General features: G+C 34.6%; 1 protein-coding gene across 1 annotated transcript in view; it reads right to left on the reverse strand.

The window, feature by feature from the left end:
* The window catches only part of LOC114329915 (balbiani ring protein 3), a 298,548-nt gene that overhangs the window by 186,640 nt on the left and 88,780 nt on the right, over positions 1–23,128 (reverse strand). Inside the window, exon 3 of the mRNA XM_028279193.2 lies at positions 9,216–9,365. Coding sequence (XP_028134994.2) covers positions 9,216–9,365 — 150 coding nt within the window. The remainder of the gene's footprint in view (positions 1–9,215; positions 9,366–23,128) is intronic.

A 23,128-nucleotide genomic window follows, 5' to 3' on the forward strand; every position in this document is an offset into this window, starting at 1 on the left:
TGAGTATTTTATTTCTGCACATAATACCTATATATTTGAAATAATCTCTCCCCTACTGCTCGGTCATAACTCATATTCCTCAATTTACTGCTCGGATCACAATCATTTACAATTACTGCAGGATCGCAATCATTTACAATTACTGATCGGTTATAAAAAATAACACTAACTGCATATTTCGTTTTTAATTTTTAAGCATAAACAGAAATGTAAAAGGTAATAAACAAAAATGTAATATGCCGACAAGTTGAATTTGAGGGTAATACGATATTTTTATCGATCACGGTTTTAAGTAACATGAATCATTTTTCACCTTATTTTTCTAATAATGAGTTTTTGTAAAGGCATAACTTTGATTATTAATTTCGTATTGCCGCTTATTTAGTCTACCAAAAGTAATCAGAATTTAATGACAAAGACAACGCAGTTTTCACTCGGGGTGTTGACTATCCTAATATTTTTGTTCATCATAATAAATTGTACTTAGGTACCATCCATATTCATTTCAGATACGTCCATCTCGCAAACAAAAACAAGTAAAAATAAACATCTGGCGGTGAGTCACGCGTCCCACGGCCCAAGAAAACTGTACGCCGATGACAGACGTTCCCAAGCGAGACCTGCGAACGCATGCACTGATCGTAGGATGCGAAAAACTGTCTACGCAGTTCGCCGGTGCAGGTTGTGTCTCGCTTAGGATCAATTTGCGGAGCTTATTCATTGCGGACGAGACAGCAAGAATTTTGAATATTGTGGCCCTCGTCGACCACAAGAGACTTCAAACGATAATTGAATACACGAATATGCGTTCGTGTATTCAATAAACGCTTCAAAACAGTTGATTTCAGTAAGAACACAAGAGCAACTCAACCACAGTTGCTGTCTCATTGCAATTGCATTGCAGTCGCCTGTTGCTTATGATGAGAACACGGCCTAACACAGGTAAAGTGACACAGGTCACTTTGTACCTACTCATTTTAATTTCTTTTAATATATTCAGAGAAAAATAGTCATGGTATGCACTTTCTTAAAATTCAAGTCATATTCCTACATTACCATTTATATTCATAATTCTCTATTTTGTATGCACGCTCCTTCTTAGTGATGTAGCATCTCATTTAGGAACTCCCATATTTTGAAACGCCCTTGGAATTCCATTTAAATTTTAAAATTGAGAAAGACATACTCCACAAAGGTGTCTTTCAATGCCTGTCGAAGATCGAAAAGATAGAAGAAAGTTTAATAGGTATATTTAAGTATTTAGGCGTACCTACACTTCTTGTACCTATTTCACAAGACTAATAATATTCATATAACTTTGCTCATTGTCTTCGGTCGATATGTTAATCTTTTATGTTGATTGCTCCTAAACAATTGGTCGTTCGTAAGTAAATCATTAAAGTGAATCAGTATTGTTGTGTAATTATTTTAAAAAGTGATGGGCAAAAATCTATTGTGTTACGGTATTAAATAAATTATTATGTAGTTATTTATAAAAAGGAAGCAGCATTTCAAGGATACGCTTGTTTTTGTTTTTAAATAACAAATCATACAAATGAGGTTGAATAAAAATACGTTGGCAGAGACTAGAGAACCTAATTTTAAGCAAAAACTGTTCTATAATAATTATTTTATAAACTCAATACTTTTTGAGTTATTCGTGGTTGAAAATTGGCCATTTTCATTGAAAAATGACACCTTTTCGGACGGATTTTTGCGAACACCTTAAAAACTATGCATCTAACAAAAAAACTATATAAAATATTTCTGTAGGTTATAAAAAAACATAGAGATTCGTTCCTTCATAAATCTTCTAGTTAAAATACAAAGATATGGTAGGTAAGAAGAGTTTATTTTTTGCTGCATGCTCATATCGGTGAATTCAACTTGAAATAACAGAGAAACTGTCGACATTAGGTGTATAATGATACTAATAACTTTTGTAGTGCTTGAAAATACCTTTACAATGAGCAATACTAAATGTCGATTAATTCAAACTAAGCGAGATATTCTGCAAAAAAGTTGATGACTAATGTATTTTAAGAAGAAATGAGAAGTATATTTAACCCCTCATCCATCAGAATTTAAATACATCGTTTTCCTTCTACAGTACTTTTTATTATAGTGTTATTTATATGTTCAAAAAGTTGGACTGGATTAAAATAAATGGTTTTTGAAAAAAATAAGATCAAAATATAGAGCGCATTTTTAAATTTTCTTAAAAATCTTCTTTTTCCTCCATGTAACTCGAAAAAGATAAGAGATACGAAAAAAGATATCACACAAAAATGAATTACTTTTTCAGGTAAAAATTTCTTTTTATTTTTCATTACTGTATCTCTTATCATTTTCAAGTTACATAGAGAAAAAGGAAGATTTTTAAGAAAATTTAAAAATGCTCTCTATAATTTGATTTTTTTAAAAACCATTCATTTTAAACCCTTCTAACTTTTTGTACATAGAAATAACACTATAGTAAAAGGTATTGTGGAAGGAAAACGATGTATTTACATTTTGGTGGATGGAGGTTAAAATTACTTCTCAGTTTTTCTTAAAATACATTAGTTATCAATTTGTTTGCAGCATATCTTCCTTAGTTTTAATGTAATGGACCTTTAATATAGCTCATTTTAAAGGTCTTTTCAAGCACTACTAAAGGTATTGATAGCATTCTTCATCTTCTTAAAGTTCCGCTCCTATCGGAGATTGGAAATCATTCTGGGAATTATAATTTTGTTGGTTACGCGCCGGAATAGTTCAATTGAGCTGCATCCAAACCATTCACGGAGATTGCGTAGCCACGAGATTTTACGTCTTCCTACGCTTCTTCTGCCTTTGATAGCATTCCTAGCATTACACACCTAAAATCGACCGTTTCTCTGTTGTTTTAAGTTGAATACAACAATTTGAGAATGTACCAAAAAACAAACTATTTTCACCTACAATTTTTTGTATTATAACTAGAAGATTTATGAAGGCAAGTGTCTCTTTGTTTTTTTATAACCTACAAAAATGTTTAATATAGTTTTTTAGTTAGATGCAGAGCTTTTAACGTGTTCGCAAAAAACCGTTCGAAAAGGTATTATGTTTCAATGAAAATGGCCAATTTTCAACCACGAATATCCCAAAAAGTACTGGGTTTTCAAAAAAAAATTATAGAACAGTTTTTGCTTAGAATTAGGTTCTCTATTGAACTCTGTGGTAATTTGAACCAAAAAAGCCAAGATAAAAGCACACATCGGCATAGGGTAGACTTTGAATTAGGAGATAAGTAAAGGCTAGGCCCAAAATTTCATTAAAATCCATGCAGTAGGATAGAATTCGGATGTAATATCCTATTAGTCTAAGAGCTAGTGAACCCTCCGACTAACGGTCGTCCTGTAAGTCTAGAAATTTTTCTAGTGATAATTCATAGCACATCAAGGCTAAAAACCATGACCTGGCAGGCCTCAGCGGTGCACGTGAATCTACCAGGTGAATCGAAAAGTGCATATTTAGGGGGTAAAATAAACTTTCTCCTGTAAGGTTTAAATTTAAGTATGTGTTTGAGTAAGTCATTTAGAAGAAATGTGTACAATGACAGGCGATTCTGAAGAGCATAAGACCTTGCCAGGCGAGGGGAAAAATTAGGGGTTTTTCCTAAAATTATTCTTTTTGCATCGAACAATTTTTTTAGGTTTTTTGAATAATTCCAAACAGAAAAGGTCTGTAGTAATTTTTCTCTTAAGTTAATAGCTTTTGTTATATAAGCGATTGAAAATTTTGAAAATTGCGAAATCGGCCATTTTTAACCCTAAATCGGACATTTATCTAAAAATTTTAAAGTTGTCAAGGTAAGTAGATATTCTTTAAACATTGATTGATGAAATGCCAAAGAGTTTTTTTAATACAATATCGGAAACGCCTTTGTTTTTTAATTGCTAATCAAGCGGGCGCGACACTCTGGTATAAGTGAGGACGTTTGAGTTGGCATAAATTCATTATCTCGAGAATGGGCAAATTTCAAGAGAAATCCTGAGACAGGTCGATTTTTATTTTTAAATTAGGACTTTTTGGCATATATGTAATACTAGTGACGTCATCCATCTGAGCGTGATGACGTAATCGATGATTTTTTAAATGAGAGTAGGGGTTGTGTGATAGCTCATTTGAAAGGTTATTTAATTCTCTATTCACTAATATAAACATTAATATAATTATTTATACAGGGTGTAAAAAAAATTTTTTTTTATTAAATTAACTTTGATTAAATTTGACAAATAGAAGAAAAAATTTTTTGTACACCCTGTATAAATAATTATATTAATAAAAAATAAAATATTTATATATAAAATAATTATATAAAAATAATAAATATTATATAATTATATAAAATATATATAAAAATAATTATATTAATAAAAAAAATGGTATGCATTTTTAAATTATATTAATGTTTATATTACTGAATAGAGAATTAAATAACCTTTCAAATGAGCTATTACACAACCCCTACTCTTATTTAAAAAAAATATCGATTACGTCATCACGCCCAGATGGATGACGTCACTAGTATTATATATATGCCAAAAAGTCCTAATTCAAAAATAAAAATCGACCTATCTGAGGATTTCTCTTGAAATTTGCCCATTCTCGAGATAATGAATTTATGCAAACTCAAACGTCCTCACTTATACTACAGTGACGCGCCCGCTTGATTAGCAATTAAAAAAACAAAGGGTTTTCGATATTTTATTGCAAATAACTCTTCGGGATTTCATCAATGTTTAAAGAATATCTACGTACCTTGGTAACATTGAAATTTTTAGACAAATATCCGATTTAGGGTTAAAAATGGCCGATTTCGCAATTTTCAAAATTTTCAATCGCTTATATAACAAAAACTATTAACTTAAGAGAAAAATCACTAAAGACATTTTCTGTTTGGAATATATCAAAAAACCTAAAAAAAAATTGTTCGATGCAAAAAGAATAATTTTAGGAAACACCACTAATGTTTCCCCTCGCCTGGCAAGGTCTTATCCTCTTCAGAATCGCCTGTCATTGTACACATTTCTTCTAAATGACTTACTCAAATACATAATTAAATTTAAACCTTACAGGAGAAAGTTTATTTTACCCCCTAAATTTGCACTTTTCGATTCACCTGGTAGATACACGTGCACCGCTGAGGCCTGCCAGGTCATGGTTTTTAGCCTTGGTGTGCTATGAATTATCACTAGAAAAATTTCTAGCCTTACAGGACGACCATTAGTCGGAGGGTTCACTAGCTCTTAGACTATATTCTTGCTCCCATTGACTGGCGTATTAGCACTACAGGGAATATACCTATTTATTGTGAGTCACAGTACTAGACCTGGGCATTTAGAACAAAAAACACCGGAAAAAATCGATTTTTGAATACAGCACTCAGCACCTATCGACTTGCAGGTTTTTGCATTGTGTTCAGGGTGACATCAGGCAAAAAGTCTACAATAAATTATATTTAAATTGCATGAATCCAAATGGGCATAAACATGTCAAAATCGGTATTATGAAGGGCAGATTTTGTTACTCAATGGTTTTTGGGGTCACCGAACATGAATACGCCATCAGAATCGACCACCGGAGCACCTGGTGCCCAGGGTTACTACTGAGGTAAGTCATCTGTCTTTAAATCAATTTAGTGTCGGAAAGCTTCGAAACTCCAGAAGATGACGTGCATATCAGTCACAGTGGCGGGCAGTGGCGGCCCGTGAGGTAGTGCCATAGAACCATGGCGCTACCTTGCTAACTATGCAGAAACATATTTTTTATCTTCAAAACTTTTTAATTCCTGTTAATTTTTTTGTGTGTATTTCTTTTGATCTTCATAAATTATATAAAATATGGCAACTATGGGCGTAATACAATCCCTGCCGACAGCGGAGAGTATTCGACAGGAGAATCTCCTTCGTGCCGAAGTCAGTACTGGCACGATTAAAGAGAGAAAGATTTTACGAGCATTCTATGTAAGTGACAGAGAAAGAGCTATATTGGACTATTAAAGTATACCCTAATAGTATACTATTGGACTATTATTAGTATACCCTAAAATTAGAATCTCTGTGCCAGGCACGAGGGTATGAAGCCAGGTCTATTTATTTTGAGTTTCTTTACGTGCTGGTTTGTCGCTTTTATTATGTATAATTTTTTGTTAAAAAGTTTTTGTATTTATAATTAAACTTTTAGTGCATCACGATCGTGGGTATTTTGATAATATTTTGATTATTTCTTAAGTTTAATTTATTAATTGACAATGAAGATTAGTATCTTAAAAAATTTTTTTGGTGGTTTTTCGTTAGAAAAAAAAACTACAAATGTTATAAGGTGTTGTGAAGCTTTCGAGTTAGCTTTAAAGAGGTCACGACGAAAACGAAAATTCATAAAATATAGGCATATTTAAGGAGCTGGTCAATTTTAGCGCCGAATTAGACAACGACTTAAAGGTTCATATTGTTCAAAGTACCAGTTCTTTCAAAGGTCTACCTTCTCCGGACATTTAGTTGCTTCTAATTTATTTATGTCGGAGAAGTTTTCTGCTTATAAGCATCAGTTCTCTGAATCATTTCTTAATGAAACATGGAGACAATTTTAATTTTTAAGCAAAACTCGGTTTAAAACTGAATTAGAAGTAGGTACTGTATTAGCGAGACGAATTAAGTACTACCTCTGGGGCTGTTTCGCTATCGGTTTTATTGTAGAGGGAAGGTTTAAAAAGCACATTTGAAGAAAATATTAAACTTTTAAGTATTTTAGTTACCATTCCTATATCAACATCTGAAGCAGAACGCTGTTTTTCGATGTTAAAACATAGTGCTTTAGGTATGCTATCTGCAGAAAAGCATTTTGTAAATTGTATTGACTATTTCATTCATAGGAGATTCTGACCAATAGAAAGCTACAGAAATCTGAATTAAATCGATAATTTTTGATAATCTCCCGTCGTTAAGTATATTACGTCAGATGCCCTTCGTTGCTACGAAAAAATACATTCAGTGACATTAATGACAATTAATGTTTTAAAAATTATAAAAGTGATGACTTTCAATCGTCAAATATTTATAAAAACTGTGTGTTTAATGGTACTTACATAAATAAATTACAATAAAATTTTGGTTTTGAACAGTTTTATTCATGAAATAATCGCAACAAATTGCACTCGACCTCTGAAATTAATATAGAATTTTTGCTCTCGTGACACTTTGACATAATTTCACTCGCCTTCGGCTCGTGAAATTAAAACTGTCAAAGTGTCACTCGGGAAAAATTCAATAATTTCAGAGCTCTTGTGCAATTACTACTGATTATTTCATTCATAGGAGATCCTGACCAATAGAAAGCTACAGAAATCTGAATTAAATCGATAATTTTTGATAATCCAACAGATATGACAGCATTAAAAGTGGCAACAGGACCTGGGAAAAAAATTCAAATTAATATAAGCACCGTGGCAGATTTGATAGCAGAAATGTAAACTTTTGGTTTTTGAAAGTGTGGGACACTATAAAGATGACATGAAAATACAAACTACATATATTGTTAATTTAAAAATAAATAAGATGAATTTCGAAATTCATGTTTCATTTCTAACTTCAAATATATCAACAACTAATGATTTCATCGTTACAAATGAAGAAAATATTATTTACATAGACAGTATTGGAGAATGTAAAAATTATGCGAAAATAGCAATTCCATGAGTGGCGTAGAATTTGGGAAGGGTCAATTATTCACTTTCCCCTGTACGCCTCTGGTAGTAACCAGAAACGTTTATTTAACAAAAATTAGTAGGGTGTACAGTACCTACACTTTTTGGCAAGTATGATAAGGATATTTTAAATACTTTTAAAGTACTGGCTACAAATAATTTTTAAATTTTTAAAATAAACATCCCTATTATATGCATATTAACTATTTGTATCCAGTACTTTAAAAGTATTTAACATATCCATATCATACTTGGCATAAAGTGTAGGTACTCTACACCCTACTAAAGTTTGTAAAATAAATCTTTCTGGCTACTACCAGAGGCGTACGAGAGGGAAAACTGAATGGTTGACCCTTCCCACATTTTACGTCACTGGCGGAATTACTATTTTTGTCAAATTTTTAGATTCTCCAATACTTTCTATGTAAATAATATACACTTCATTCGTACCGATAAAATCATTAGTTTTCGAGATATTTTGAGTTAAAAATGAAGGGGCACAATACATTAATCAAAATAGCTGTTCAAATATCTCGAAAGCTCACGACTTTAACGTTACGAATGAAGAGTATATTATTTACATAGAAAGTATTGGAGAATCGAAATATTGCACTAAAATAGCAATTCCGCCAGTGGCGTAGAATTTGGGAAGGGTAAACCACTCACCATCTCCTGTCATACGCCTCTGGTAATAGCCAGAAACGTTTATTTATCATAATTTAGTAGGACGTACAGTACCTGCATTTTCTTTCAAGTATGACAAGGATATGGTTTTAAGGCACTGTGTAAAAATAGTTTTTAAATTTTTAAATAAAACACCCTGTAACTCAGTAACGAGCCACATTTTATGTAAGTGATTTGGGTTAAATCTTAATATTTTGATGTCTAGAATCTACAACTCACAGATTGGACATTCTTAATGAATCACCCCGTATACCGGAGAAGGGCAATAAAAAATAAGGAGGCATAGATTAATGACAAAAGACATAAAAAGATAAGGAAATATGACATAGTAGGTCAAATCTGCAAAGGATAATTTTAAAGATATAAAAGAAAAAAAATGCGCTCAACCTAGCAAGAAAACAAAAGAAAGCCTGTTGGCAAAAATTGCTAAAATTGTTATAATACCGGTATAAGGAATACTGGTAATTGCAAATGGAAAACTACAATATACAATCAGTGAGACTGGCTCAGGATACTCAAGCTATTATCAAATATTACGTAGAGCAAAGGCCAATTAATAGTAAAGTCTCGGGAGCTGCATGGAACTTAACAATCTGCAGAAGCATATTTAGGATATGTTATTTATTGAAGTGCTACTTAGTGTTATCAATTATACAGAAAAAGTTTCGTTGGTCACTGTTTCATTGCCAGGATTGACTTAATCAACGTTACTAAAAAGTACCGATTTAAAACAAAAGTTCAACAAAATTGGTGTTTTCTGTAAAAGCAGAAAATATTTTATTACTTAAAATGCCAAAATTACCTGTAAACAATTGTTTGGTGCAAACTTTTCCGCAGGGACTCTTGCAGCAGACAGCATCAACAGAACAGTCGTCATCGTCAGTACAGCTTTCAGCTCTTAAAGGACATTCTGTTAGCATTGGGCATTTTGAGGTCAAGTCTGATTTTGAATCTAAAATAAATAAAGGATTTATTTACTCAATAATTCTTTATTAATTTAAGTCGAAAATATAAATATGTGCTATATGTATAAAAATATATGAGTTGATTGAAAAAATTGAACCGAATTGAAACAGAAAATCGGCAGGAACTGGTAGTATCAATAACGAGCTTATAAAGTACGGTAGCCCAGAGATAATGACAAAATTAATAAAGATATTTCAAAAACTAATAAGATAAGAAAGAAGCAGTTAGATTTTGACATAAATCAAGATGTATTCATGTGTTTCATAGATTATAACAAGGCCTTTGATAAAGTGCGGCATGATCATCTAATCATAAACAAGACATCCGACTAATAGCAAAAATGTACTACAATCAGAAAGCAGTAGTGAGAGTAGAGAATAATACCACTGAAGAAATTGAAATAAAGCGAGGTGTGAGACAAGGGTGTATACTGTCACCAACCCTGTTTAATCTCTATTCCGAAGACGCAATGAATATAACACTCTCTGAGCAATCCATAGGTATTAAAATACGGTGCCGCCCAAAATCCCGACTGCCAAAATCCCGATAGCCAAAATCCCGACGGCCAAAACACCGAAACGCCAGAATCCACACGCCAGAATCCCGACACGCCAGAATCCCGACATGCAACAATCCTCGCATAAGTAAAAATTCCGATTTTTGTTTAATACTTTTAATACAAAATACTTTTGTTTAGTAACAAAAAATAAAAAACAGAGGCCATAAACAAAAAACAAGAAATAAATGTAATATGTTAAAAATAAACTTATCAAACCTGTCGGGATTCTGGCCTGTCGGGATTTTGGCCTGTCGGGATTATGGCGTGTCGGGATTTTGGCCGTCGGGATTGTGGCTGTCGGGATTTTGGGGTAGACCCATTAAAATAAATGGTGTTAGATTAAACAATCTGAGATTTGCCGACGACACCGTTCTGACCGCAGAAACACTTGAAGAGCTACAGACATTGGTGAATAAGATAGCCGACTGCAGCGAAGAATATGGACTATCTTTGAACATAAAGAAAACTAAATTTATGGTAATATCGAAATCAACACGAAATGTCCAAAATTTATATTTACACAATGAAATTATTGATCGAGTTAGCAAACACAAATATTTAGGCACTTTAATAAATGAAGACAACGATAGCTCAGCAGAAATCAAAATATGAATAGAAAAAGCCAGATCCATATTCACTCAAATGAAGGGAGTGTTCTGTGGAAGAGATTTGAGCCTTGAAATGAAAATTCGCCTGATGAGATGTTACGTACTTTCTGTGCTCTACGGAATGGAGTCATGGACGCTGAAAAAGATTGATACCAAAAAATTAGAGGCATTTGAACTGTGGATGTATCGCAGAATCTTGAGAATATCATGGACGGAGAGAGTCACAAACGTCGAGGTCTTGAGAAGAATGAATAAAGAAAAGGAAGTCATATTTACGATCAAAAAACGAAAACTGCAATACTTGGGACACATTACAAGAGGCGAAACATATGAACTGCTTCGAATAATTATGCAGGGGAAGATAGCAGGAAAAAGGTCCATAGGAAGAAGACGAAACTCCTGGCTAAAGAATCTACGGGAATGGTATAGCTGTAGCAACAACGAATTGTTTCGGTCAGCAGTTTCGAAAATACGTATAGCCCTGATGATCGCCAACCTTCGGAACGAAGATGGCACTTGAAGAAGAAGTTAGATCATTAACCATATCAGAGGACTGGAGAACAAAAATAACAATGCAAATAAACAAGAAACGACTAAAAAACGGTCCACAAAACTACAGACGAATAACGGTGCTCCAGTCTGCATCAAAACTGTTAACCAAAATCTTGTCACAGAAGTTAATTAATACCGTGGGTATATTAGAAGAACAATAAGGATTCAGGACCAATAGGTCTACAACCGACGCAACCTTCATACTACGATAACTACTAAAGAAGTCCATAGAGTTGAAAAACCCATTTCCTCAGCTTTGTAGATATTACAAAAGCGTTTGACAGAGACCAACTGAAAAAAGTACCTCTCTGTCTACCGTCTACTAGCTGTGATACAAGGATTCGTCTAGGAAGGTCATTCAGTTGTGATCTTGTTAGGTGTCCTACCCATCTTAGGCTTCCTATTTTTATGAGAGATATCACGTCTTTAATATCAGATATCTGTTTGTATTTGTGGTAAATCCCTTTTCCTCAAAATACCGTTTTTACAGATATCAATCGGTATATATTATTCGTCCGCTATAACTTTTCCCATGCGTCACGATTCATTTTCAAACAAATTAAGTCAAAACATAAAGTGAAACGAACGTCGATGTGTACCTATATACATTTTGTATACTGTATACTATATACTACACACATCGGCGTACGTTTCACTTTATGTTTTGACTTAATTTGTTTGAAAATAAATCGTGACGCATGGGAAAAGTTATAGCGGACGAACTATATTAGTACTGGGTTTTATGTTTGTTTTCTGGTTTAAGTTTCTACTTTTTATGTCTCTACTCAGTCAAAAATAGCGCTGGTTCGCTATAATTATCCTTCGTTTGATATCTTTCACACACGTACATACACTCCCACAAACATTTTCACTTTCTTAAGTAGAAATTTGGTAACTTTTCAATGGCATAATCGATTTTCAAAATTAGACATGCGTTGGAAAGTACTGACCAATACTATCAGAATTTGGCTCATTTTTCAATTCAGTCAGGTAGACAGAATCGAAAATTTCGCGTATATAGTGTTGCACTTACATGCAAAAATGCATGTGGGGTGTGCGCCATTTAAAATGTTGCTTGCCTCCTCTCAACAACAACCGATTCATATAACCCACTCAAATGGAGCGCAATTCATTTACATATTGGTGGAATATTTCAGCTAAGCGTATCAGCAGAGAGATACCTGAGAAGGTGTATTTAATTGAACTAAAATAAGAGGAAAAGAAAAATGGACGGAGGCAAAAGTTTCCTGGTAGACCACTGTGATTTGTTTGATGACTCACTGACCCACTGAGAGCCGGTAACTGCTCGTTTTATCAGCATCCTCTCTTATTTCCTGAAACACTATCGCTATTAACGGTTATAGCTGCAGCGGTGCAGAGAATTGAAAGCAACAAGAAAATTAACAGATTTATGTCTTAATACGGTAAAAAATGCCTAAAAAAATTAACAAATTTCTCGTCTAAATAGAATTATTTTAATTAAAGTCGTACTAACCAGTTAAAGCGATTATCGCATACACTGTTTCTCATCATCTTTATGAATATGATATTAAGATATATTAAGTAGTTCGTTGATACAATATTGTCATTCTAAGTTATGGACAACTTCTTTGAGATTTAATTTATTTTATTTATCAAACTCCAGAAAAAAGTCCTTAGAACAATGCTGAGTGCCCCTTGGTACGTGCCAAACTATACAGGGTGTTTGGTAAAGAATGGGCCATAGCTTAACCTTAGATTTCTGAGCTTAAAATACGTCGATTTAAGCTAACTTACCTTAGTACAAAAGTTGATAATAACCGAAAAGTTAAACTTGTATTTTATTTATTTTTGAATATTTCCTGACAGGCGTGGGACAACAACACGAAATTTGCTAAGTGGTGCTGGTACTGTCCACCCTACTAAATTATGTTAAACAAACGTTTCTGGCTACTACCAGAGGCGTACGACGGGGGAACGTGAATGGTTGACCCTTCCCAAATTCTACGCCACTGGCGGAATTGCTATTTTAGTGCAATTTTTTCATTCTCCAATACTTTCTATGTAAATAATATACTCTTCATTCGTAACGATAAAGCCATTAGTTTTCGAGATTTTTTAAGCAAAAGAGAAGCTAAAAACGAAGGAGCATACCTAATACATTAATCACAATAAGTGTGCCTTTTCATTTTTAATTTCAAATACCTCGAAAACTAATGACTTTATATTATTTGCATAGAAGGTATTGGAGAATCTAAAAGTTATGCTAAAATGGCAGTTTCATCAGTGGCGTAGAATTTGGGAAGGGTCAACCATTCACTTTCCCCTGTCGTACGCCTCTGGTAGTAGCCCGAAACGATTATTTAACATAATTTAGTAGGATGTACAGTACCTACACTTTCTGCCAAAAATCATAAAGATATGTCAAATAGTTTTATAGTACCGGGCACACATAGTTCTTAAAGTTTTAAATAAAGAATTTTTTTTTCTCTGATTCTGGCTTTGGTTTAGAACTAGAACCTTTAGCCACGTAATTGTATAACTTATCACTAAGTCAGGGGAGTAATGTGTAGTGTGTGTGTTGAGTAAGTGTCTTGTTACTTTGCAAAGTCGACGTCATTGTCTTTGCAAAGAGACGCTAATTGTAAAAGAATAAATTATTAAAAAAAAGAATACTTTAAAATAATTTGACATATCCATGCCATACTTGGCAGGAAGTGGTGTAGTCACTGTACACCCTACAAAATTATGTTAAATAATCGGTTCTGGCTATTGCCAGAGGCGTACGACAGGGGAAAGTGAATGGTTGACCCTTCCCAAATTCTACGCCACTGATGAAACTGCTATTTTAGCATATTTTTTAGATTCTTCAATACTTTCTATGCAAATAATACACTCTTCATTCGTAACGATGAAGTCATTAGTTTTCGAGATATTTGAAGTTAAAAATGAAAAGGCACACTTATTTTGATTAATGTATTCTGCTCCTTTGTTTTTAGCTTCAAATATCTCGAAAACTAGTGGCTTTATCGTTACCAATGAAGAGTATATTATTTACATAGAAAGCATTGGAGAATCAAAAAATTGTACTAAAATAGCAATTCCGTCAGTGGCGTAGAATTTGGGAAGGGTCAACCATTCACGTTCCCGCGTCGTACGCCTCTGGTAGTAATCAGAAAGGTTTGTTTAACATAATTTAGTAGGGTATACAGTACCAGCACCAGTTACCAAATTTCGTGTTGTTGTGAAATGCCTGTCAGGAAATATTCAAAAATAAATAAAATAAAAGTTTAACTTTGACACCCTGTATTTCGGTTATTATCAACTTTTGTACTAAGGTAAGTTAGCTTAAGTCTACCTATTTTAACTTCAGGAATCTAAGGTTAAGCTATGGTCCATTCTTTACCAAACACCAAACATCCATTCTTTACACCTGTATAATAGAGCAAGACCTCACTGTGCTTCTTCTTTTTCTTCCTTCTTGTATGTAGGCTTTAAAGCCTGTTTCTTCTTCAATATTAGCCTCCTAAATTGTATAAGTTCTCTTTTTCTTGGTCTGCCAATTCTTCTTCGTCCATTTGGTGACTTATCTCGTGCTATTCTTACTATCCTATCCTCTGCCATTCTACTAATGTGTTCGTTCCACTCCTGTTTTTGTTTTGTCACTCATACATTTATGTCTTCTACATTGTCTTCTACATGTCTTCTTATGTTTTCGCTTCTCTCCCTATCCAACATACTTTTCCCTGATATTCGTCGGAGTATTTTCATCTCTGTTGTTTCTAGTAGTCGTCTCGTTTTAGATGTGTCAGATCTTGTCTCCGCTGTGTATGTCATTATAGGTCTAATTGCGGCTTTATAGATTCTTGCTTTTGTGTCTTGCGTGGTGTTTGTTCTTCCAGATTGTGTAATTAAGAGATCCCGCCGCTTTACTTGCTTTTAAGCTTTGTTGTCGTACTTCCTCTTCAACGTCTCCGTAACTGGTTATATCTATTCCCAGATATCTAAACCTTACCCTCAATGTGCCATCCATAAAAACAGTAATAACAGAATATTACAAAAAATATTCCAAGAGATTAGAATCTCATCCAAACGAGTTAGCCAGCAACTTCACTGATGATCATAATGATGTACGACGCTGGAAGAGATTCAAAATAGTGGATCTAGCAAGAAGATTCGAATAATCTGTGATAACTAAACTTGTTTTAATTTGATTTGGATTCGCATCACCAGACGACCGTAGATGCGCCTCATAATATGTGGAGAAGTTCGGGAAAACGTTCGATGAAAGGCGCCAATGATAGGGGTTTGACGAACCGCGAAGGAACCAGCCGACTTAAATCAAGGAAAACGTTTATTACATCCAGAACGACCTAATGGAATGAACTGGGACTGAAGAACCTGGCGGACACTCAACCGCATACGCACAAGTGTTGCTCCCGTAAAACAGAACCTCGTTAAATGAACAGATAACGACGCACTTTGTGAATGTGGGGAAATACAGAACGTGGAGCACCTGAGAGTATGCAGACTTTGACCATGACAGTGCACCCTCGATGATTTTTTACACGCAAACACAAAGGGTGTAGACGTAGCCCGATACTGGGCAGAAAAACTGTAGTCGGATCCAGACACAAAAAAGTAAAAGTAAGTTTAATTTAATTTATCTAAAGAGGGTCATCACTGGATCTCCTTCTACAGGTCAAATTTTCAATGTCTGTCAAATAATTTACCTAATGTTACGGACAGATTGTAAATATTACAAAAAAATTATCAAACCATCAATTTGTTCATTTTTTATAATCCCGCAAGAAATCACAAAAACCCTTAAAAAACCTAAAAACAGTTTTTGTGGGTTTAAAGGTGTTGCACTCAAATTTTGAATGTTCTAAAGGACTCAGTTACTTCAAATTTTTGTAAAACTTATAAAAAAACATTTATTTGATCTATTTTGAAGACTACAAAATGAAGTGAATCCCCCAAAACCCACAAAAACAATTTTTTCCGGGTTTTTAAAAGTGGCGCACCTTACGGAAAAATCTGACAAAAATTAAAAATTTATTTTTTCATAAAATACAAAAAATAAGAAAAATTAGACCTGTTAAAAACTATACGCTTTTATCGGAAAAAATGCATTTTGAGATTATGTACACTCAACCTACGGGCAGTGGCGACGCGTGACTTTTTCTGAAGTGTTACCAAAACCAGATGCAAAAAATCTTATTTAAAAAAATGAAGATATGGCTAAATGTATATATACACTCACCGGCACAAAATTCCGCCACCCAAAATTTTTGATTCAGTTTGACAATCTATAACTTTATTATTTGTACTTCGATTTTAAAGATTCTTGCACGAGTTTGTAGGTACATGTATTGATGTCAATTGCTATTATTCCGGTAACAAAAATTTTTTGCTTAGATGGCATTATACGGGGGTGAATATAAGCGTTGTTTTTTCTCCTAACTTTAAAAAATTCTGTGGAAAAATTGGAGGGCTGATTTTGTTTCATACTCCTTTTGTATTATCCTGGAGGTATCACTAAGGTCTTGTTTTTTTAATTATCTGAATATCTCTTTCCTTGTAAGAGCTGTAATTAAAAACACTGCTTTGAAGGTTTATTTAATTAAAAATATCAAACGCACTAAAATTAACAAAACAAAACAAATTTAACAACAAAACAAAACAATTCAATAGCGGTTATGTCCACCTCTTGCAGCCACGACTGCTCGCAATCTGTTTAGCATCTAATAAAGATGTGTTTTCCTTGCATGGGGAATTGCCCGATATTCCTCTTCCAGGGCTATAACTGTATCAAATTTTCTGGAGGCCTAATATGACGGCAAATAGCTTTTTTATTCATCCCATAAATGCTCAATATGATTAAGATCTGGGCTGCATGCGGGCCATTCTAATCTTATCAATCCAACCTCAATTGTATTAGTCAATCAGTGTTTTTATTTACAAAAAATGGTACAGCTCTTACAAGAAAAAAGATATTCGGATAATTCAAAAAACAAAATGTTGATGATACCTCCGGGAAAATATGACAGGACTATAAAACAAAATCAGCTGTTCCATTTTTCCACAGAATTTTTTAAAATTAGCAGAAAATACAACGCTTCCTTTCATCCCTGTACAATGACATGCAAGCAAAATTTTGTGTTACCGGAATAATACCAAACAATACGAATACATGTACCTACAAACTGGTGTAAGAATCTTGAAAATCGGAGCACAAATAATAAAGCTATAAATTGTCCAACTTAATCAAAAATTTTGGGTGGCGGAATTTTGTGCCGGTGAGTGTAGCTTCAATAATATCATTTTGTATATCACTTGAAACTCTCGAAAAAATAGATGTTTCTAGATGTTGACAAACTTTTTGATCTTTTTTGGCAATTAATGTTAACACTTCCCTGTAATTGCCTGAATTGTCAGAGTCGTCGCACTCAAAATGACCACGAAACGCTAGTTCTTGTTTGGCCCAAAAACATACAGTATCTATTATAAGTGTGTTAAGGATATACCTATCTATTTTTTTAACAAACTCATTATGTTTAGCAATATTTGCTTTAAAAGCTTGGTTAAGAGAACTTTTGATTTTTGTTTTGCCAAAATGAATCAAATTGGGTATACATCTTGCATGTAGGTAACGGAGAAATTTCATGTCTTCTTTTTAAAAAGCTAACAATATTTAAATCGTGAACCTGGTCCACCCATTTTTCTGTAGAAACCAGAAGACATGGCCAACAATACAGTATATTTTTCTTGCAACCATAATATAACCAAGGATTTTCACTGTACTAACTAAATTTAAAATATCGAACTACTTTTGTTGATGCCTTTTTTAAATTGTTTAAAATAGGTCTTTCATTTTTAATCTCATTTTTTTCTTCAAAATTATACAAGGAGAATTACTTTTCAAGTAGTTGATCGATTAAGAAGCGACACTCATCCACGGTTAACTGCACGCACACTTTTTATAGGTACTGTCACCAATTTTAAATGTGGTAACAGCGCTACTGATACATAGCGCGGTTATGCCATCGCTCCTTTAAAATTTCCAATCACTAGCCGGTCCCGAGCGCCAGCGTGGGTATATAACCATTGTAACCAGAAATGAGTCTAGTAACAGAGTACCTATAATAAAGTGCAACTGAGTCACATAAACTCGCCAATATTTTCGTGTCTACGAGTAGTTGGCTATTTACTGAGTTAGGTACTATTACCACATAATATAATAATATTATATATTTCTATTGTTAAAAATATTGGTAAATATAATTATTCATCGTCATAAAATATTTATTTGCAAGATTTTTAACTGTTACCAATGGTAACAGTGGTTACATGGATGCTTCGCCAGTGCCTACGGGTCTATAAAATATAGACGTAGAAGTTTTGTAAAAGCCAACTATGCGTGTGAATTTTTTGAAATTTTTAAATTGATTGCAACCCACTGAAAAATAAAATAAATAAAATCGAAAAAATTGCGTTTTTGGTCGATTGGCACCCACCACACTGACCACATTTTTTAATTACATAGAACGTAAAATATGAAAAAAATTTAATTTTTGGAGTGAGGGCATTCACCCTGTCTTAACGGAGGTACCCATTGCCAATAACAAATAACTGTTACAAGATGGTATAGTTGGTTCGCTAAACTCAGACACAATTGGCTAGTGATTTTAGTAAATAATTTTGCCAATTTGGTAAAATTGGCAAAAACATAATTACTTAATATAGTTAGTAATTTTGCCAATTTTGGTAAAATTGACCAAAAACAAAACAATTATCTACTAAAATCACTATCCAGTTGTGTCTGAGTTCAGCGAACCGACTTTTTTTTATGGCGTGTATTTCAGCAAAGTGTTAATAGGTATATCCCAATAGGGATGATGGAACAGAAATATAGAAGCTTTAATCACGTCTAATTTTTTTCGTTTGTGATCCAATAGTATACTAAATATTCTTTTTTTTTTTCGAGTTGAGAATCTTCTTAAGACCGTCTGGGAAGGTGTCCCAGGTGTGTCGGATTCGGCCCGCCCTCTCTGTATCACGAGCCGCCTACCGACTAAACCCACCTCCTCTTTCTCCAGCCGACGGGTCTGGAACCGCTCTTAGCGAGCATATCTGACCCGTCGACCTTACTCATAGCTCCCCTCCGGCACTTCTAGCGTGCATTCCATGGATTGGTTGGCCGCTCGGCCGCCCCCCGCACACGCTTCGCACCAGACAGGCCGGTGAAGCGACCGCCTAGCTCAAACCGTGCGCGGGTAGGTCGACCGGGGTGTCCCCAGCCCAGGATGGAACGAAACAGAGAATGTCAGTTGGCAGTTACGAGCAACTCCAGTCATTCATACTTTCATCTATCCACGCTGTCTCATCCACCTATTCATACTTTCTTTCATTTGACCCCAAACATTCCTACTTTCATCTATGCACACTTACTCGTCCACCCATTCATTCTGACATTTAGATGGGACAGTCTGTGTAGGTTGGATGTAAAAGGTCCTTCCCCACTGACTGTCCCAAAACGATACAAAACATGGTATAACATACAAAGAAAGAACTAGAGTAAAAGGAGATGAAAAGAGAAAGTGGAGATAGAATTAGAGAAGAGAGAAGAAAGAGAAAAGAAAGAATAGGAAAGAAGCAAAAGAGAAAAGAAAAAGTAAAGATAGAGAACATAAACAGGAAATAGAAAGTAAAATTGATCAAAAGACGATTACTTGTATAGATAAAATTAAGTAAATAAATAAAGAAACTACAATAAAAAAAATATATAAATAAATAAATAAAACCATGTAAGAATAAAAATAGACAGTCAGTGTGGTTTGGATGTAAAGGGTCCTCCCCCCTCTGACTGCCCGCCACGACACAAACACATTTTTTAAATAAATAAATATAGTGGTCATCCCGTCTGCAGACGCCTCTCCTTCTCTTCTTTGTGTTTCATTGTCTTGGTGACAAAAGCAATGACCAGGTCGAAGTCCCTCTTGCTATTAATGGTTTTGTCCATTAGCTCGTGTGGCTCACCTAGAGGGGATCCCAGACCCAGCTGCAGCTCTGCACGCCCCGCATGGTACGCAGGGCACACGAACACGACATGCCGCGCGTCATCAACCACCCCACACTCGGGACACAGATCGTCAGCGGTCTTCCCTATACGGTGGGTATATTTTCTGAACGATCCATGCCCCGTCAAAAACTGTGTGAAGTAGTAGTTGACGCGCCGATGCCGACACCCGCACCACCTCACCACATCCGGGATCAAGGATCTCGTCCAGACCGCCTTCTCGACTTCGGCTGCCCATTCCCTCTGCCACAACTCTATACTTCTCCTTCTTTCTAATGGTCCTGAACCTATTGCCCCGTTGCCCCGTTGGTACATTCGGACTCTCTCTCCAGCCAGGATGTGCACCGGCACAGAACCAGCCACCACCTGTAACGCAATGGTTGATACGGTTCTGTACGCGCTGCACACCCTGATCAGAGGTTTCTTTTGTGCCCTGAGAAGCATGTCTTTATATTTTTTCATCCGGAGGACTTCGTATCATACCGGGGCCCCGTATAATACTATCGATAGAATGGATTGTAACATAACTGTTCTTTTCTGTGATCCTGGGCCCCCTATGTTTGGCATTAACTTGTTTGGCATTGTGATCCAATAGTATACTAAATATTCTGATCTCTGCCTTATTATTCAATGTTGTAGTAATATTTTAAATCAAGAAATCATTTAGAAATTTAAAATTTATTATCGAATTATTCCAAATATATGTAATTTGCATACTAAAATCATAATACACGTTTAAAAACAAGCAAAGCTCATTTTTTGTTAATATTTTGTCTTAGGTTAGCATAGGTCACCAATATTTTTTTATTTGGTCTTCCTGACAAACGTGGGTGGATTTTCAATGTGTAGTTTATAATATGAGATTTTATCATAATAATATTTAGAGAAAGTATAACGAAATTTTAAACATCTTAAAAGATGATCGTGGTTATAGAATACGACGACAAAAATGCAAGATCTTTTTTGCTACAATCTCGAAGTCTTCGAAAAATTTCGATTTCATGCTCGAAAAAATTAATAACCAGAAAGAAAGCATTTCAAGTTACTGTAGTACGGTAGTTAGTAAATTTCGAATGGGTAATTTACTTTAGTAATGGCTCATTTAAGACTAAAACCATTTTAACTCAATCATATAACATCGCAATGAGTTCTTGATCAATAGCTGGTATTTATTATCGGCTTATATTACAACTTTATTCTTGCAATGTCGTTATACAACAGCTTGACATTTCTCAAATACCGACAGTCAGGTAAATATTTACATTAAGGTGTATTTAAAAGAATTATGTAAATATAAATTCCTCATAGTTTATAATCCTACTTTAACTTGAAGGTGATTTCTTAATTTGGCATACACCCGACAAGGATCAACCAACTTTTAATAGTACACAGATATACCTACTGTACTTTTTTAAGCCTCATTTTTTTGTCAGGTTTTTATAAGATTGCATGATCCACATTTGTCGTTGTTGAACTTTGCTTACGTTTATTCGGACACCTACTGCTGATGTAGCTTGTGCCAGTTCTTCAAGTATATGCTTAGCCTCGCCAATATTATTCGTGATCAGAACGATGTGTTCTACATATATCTAAGCTTCGTCAATATTTCGCCATCCTTATTAATGCCTCTATGATCATGATCCCAGGACAATGATTTTATTGCGTATTCAAGGGCAGCTGGGAAAAGTTTAGGTGGAATGGTGTCCCCCTGTCGAACTTCTCTGTTTAATTTAATTTTACCTGTCGTTTTGTGAAGTTTCACAGTTGTAATGGCATTGTTATATATGTATTTTTTCAGCCTCGTTAACGTATTGATGTTAACTCCACCGAATCAAATGCCTCATAAAAATCAACAAATACCAAGGCTAGTGGTTTGTCATATTCCACAACAGACTTTTCTATCAGTAGTTTTATTACCTGGAGATCAATCAGTACCTTGCGACACCCAGATGACACACTTATACTAGAAGCGAATGAAGTCTAAATGCTTACCATCTCTGAACAGCTAAGCCAGATAAGTAAAGAATTTTAAGAAGTTAAAGAATATCATAGATTGGAGTATGAAGGGAACCATTCTCGTTGGAACTTTACCGCGCTGAGCAGATGAGACGTGAATTATAAATTGTAAAATTCCCTCATCTTCCTTAGTCTCAGCATCCGTATGGCTTGAAAATTGTAGAAGCCCCGGAGGTGTAACCAGAGAAGGTTCCCATTGTTTTCAGTTTGGTGGGATGTAGAATAACATTATGTTGTTTTATGTGCCATTAGAGTACCATAAATTTAGAGAGCCATAAATTTTTAAAGCAAATTGCCTATAGACTCAATATCTTGGACAACTACAATGATGCAGATATTCTTAATATCCTGGATATGGCACCGGTCACTGCTCGTCATAAGAGAAGGGATCTCATCACTTTTTACAACATTCTACATGGAAAAACTGGAACTCCAGAGCTTCTTCAAAAAATTAATATTCATGTCCCACTAAGAACAACCAGGGCTACAGTTAGTTTCCATTACCCAATCCACCAGGGGCGGATTTATTCATTAGTGGGCCCGGTGCTAATTCTTGTAGAGGGCCCTACCCAACTCTTTTTTGACAAGGCACTTTAAAAATTAAAACAATATAAACTTCAGTACATTTAAAATTATGCAGAAGATACAAGGCTAAGACAAGGTAACGCTTTTTTTCTTTGTTTATTTTCAACAAATGCTTTTATGACACTTTCAAAATCAATTTCCCCCAATACGTCATTCTCAATAGAGCAGATCGATAACGAAACTAATCTGTTCTCGCCCATTGATGACCATTTTTAATAAAGCTTAATTTTGAAAATGATCTTTCGGATTCGCAGTTCGTGATAGGTATAGTTAAATATATTCTTAAAACAATATAGGTATTTGAAAACACTGAAACAAGGTCTTTTTCGATAATAATATTCAACATGTCTTTAGGTGTTACTACAGAA

This window comes from Diabrotica virgifera, chromosome 6, assembly GCF_917563875.1.
Source record: "Diabrotica virgifera virgifera chromosome 6, PGI_DIABVI_V3a".
Lineage (NCBI taxonomy): Eukaryota > Metazoa > Arthropoda > Insecta > Coleoptera > Chrysomelidae > Diabrotica > Diabrotica virgifera.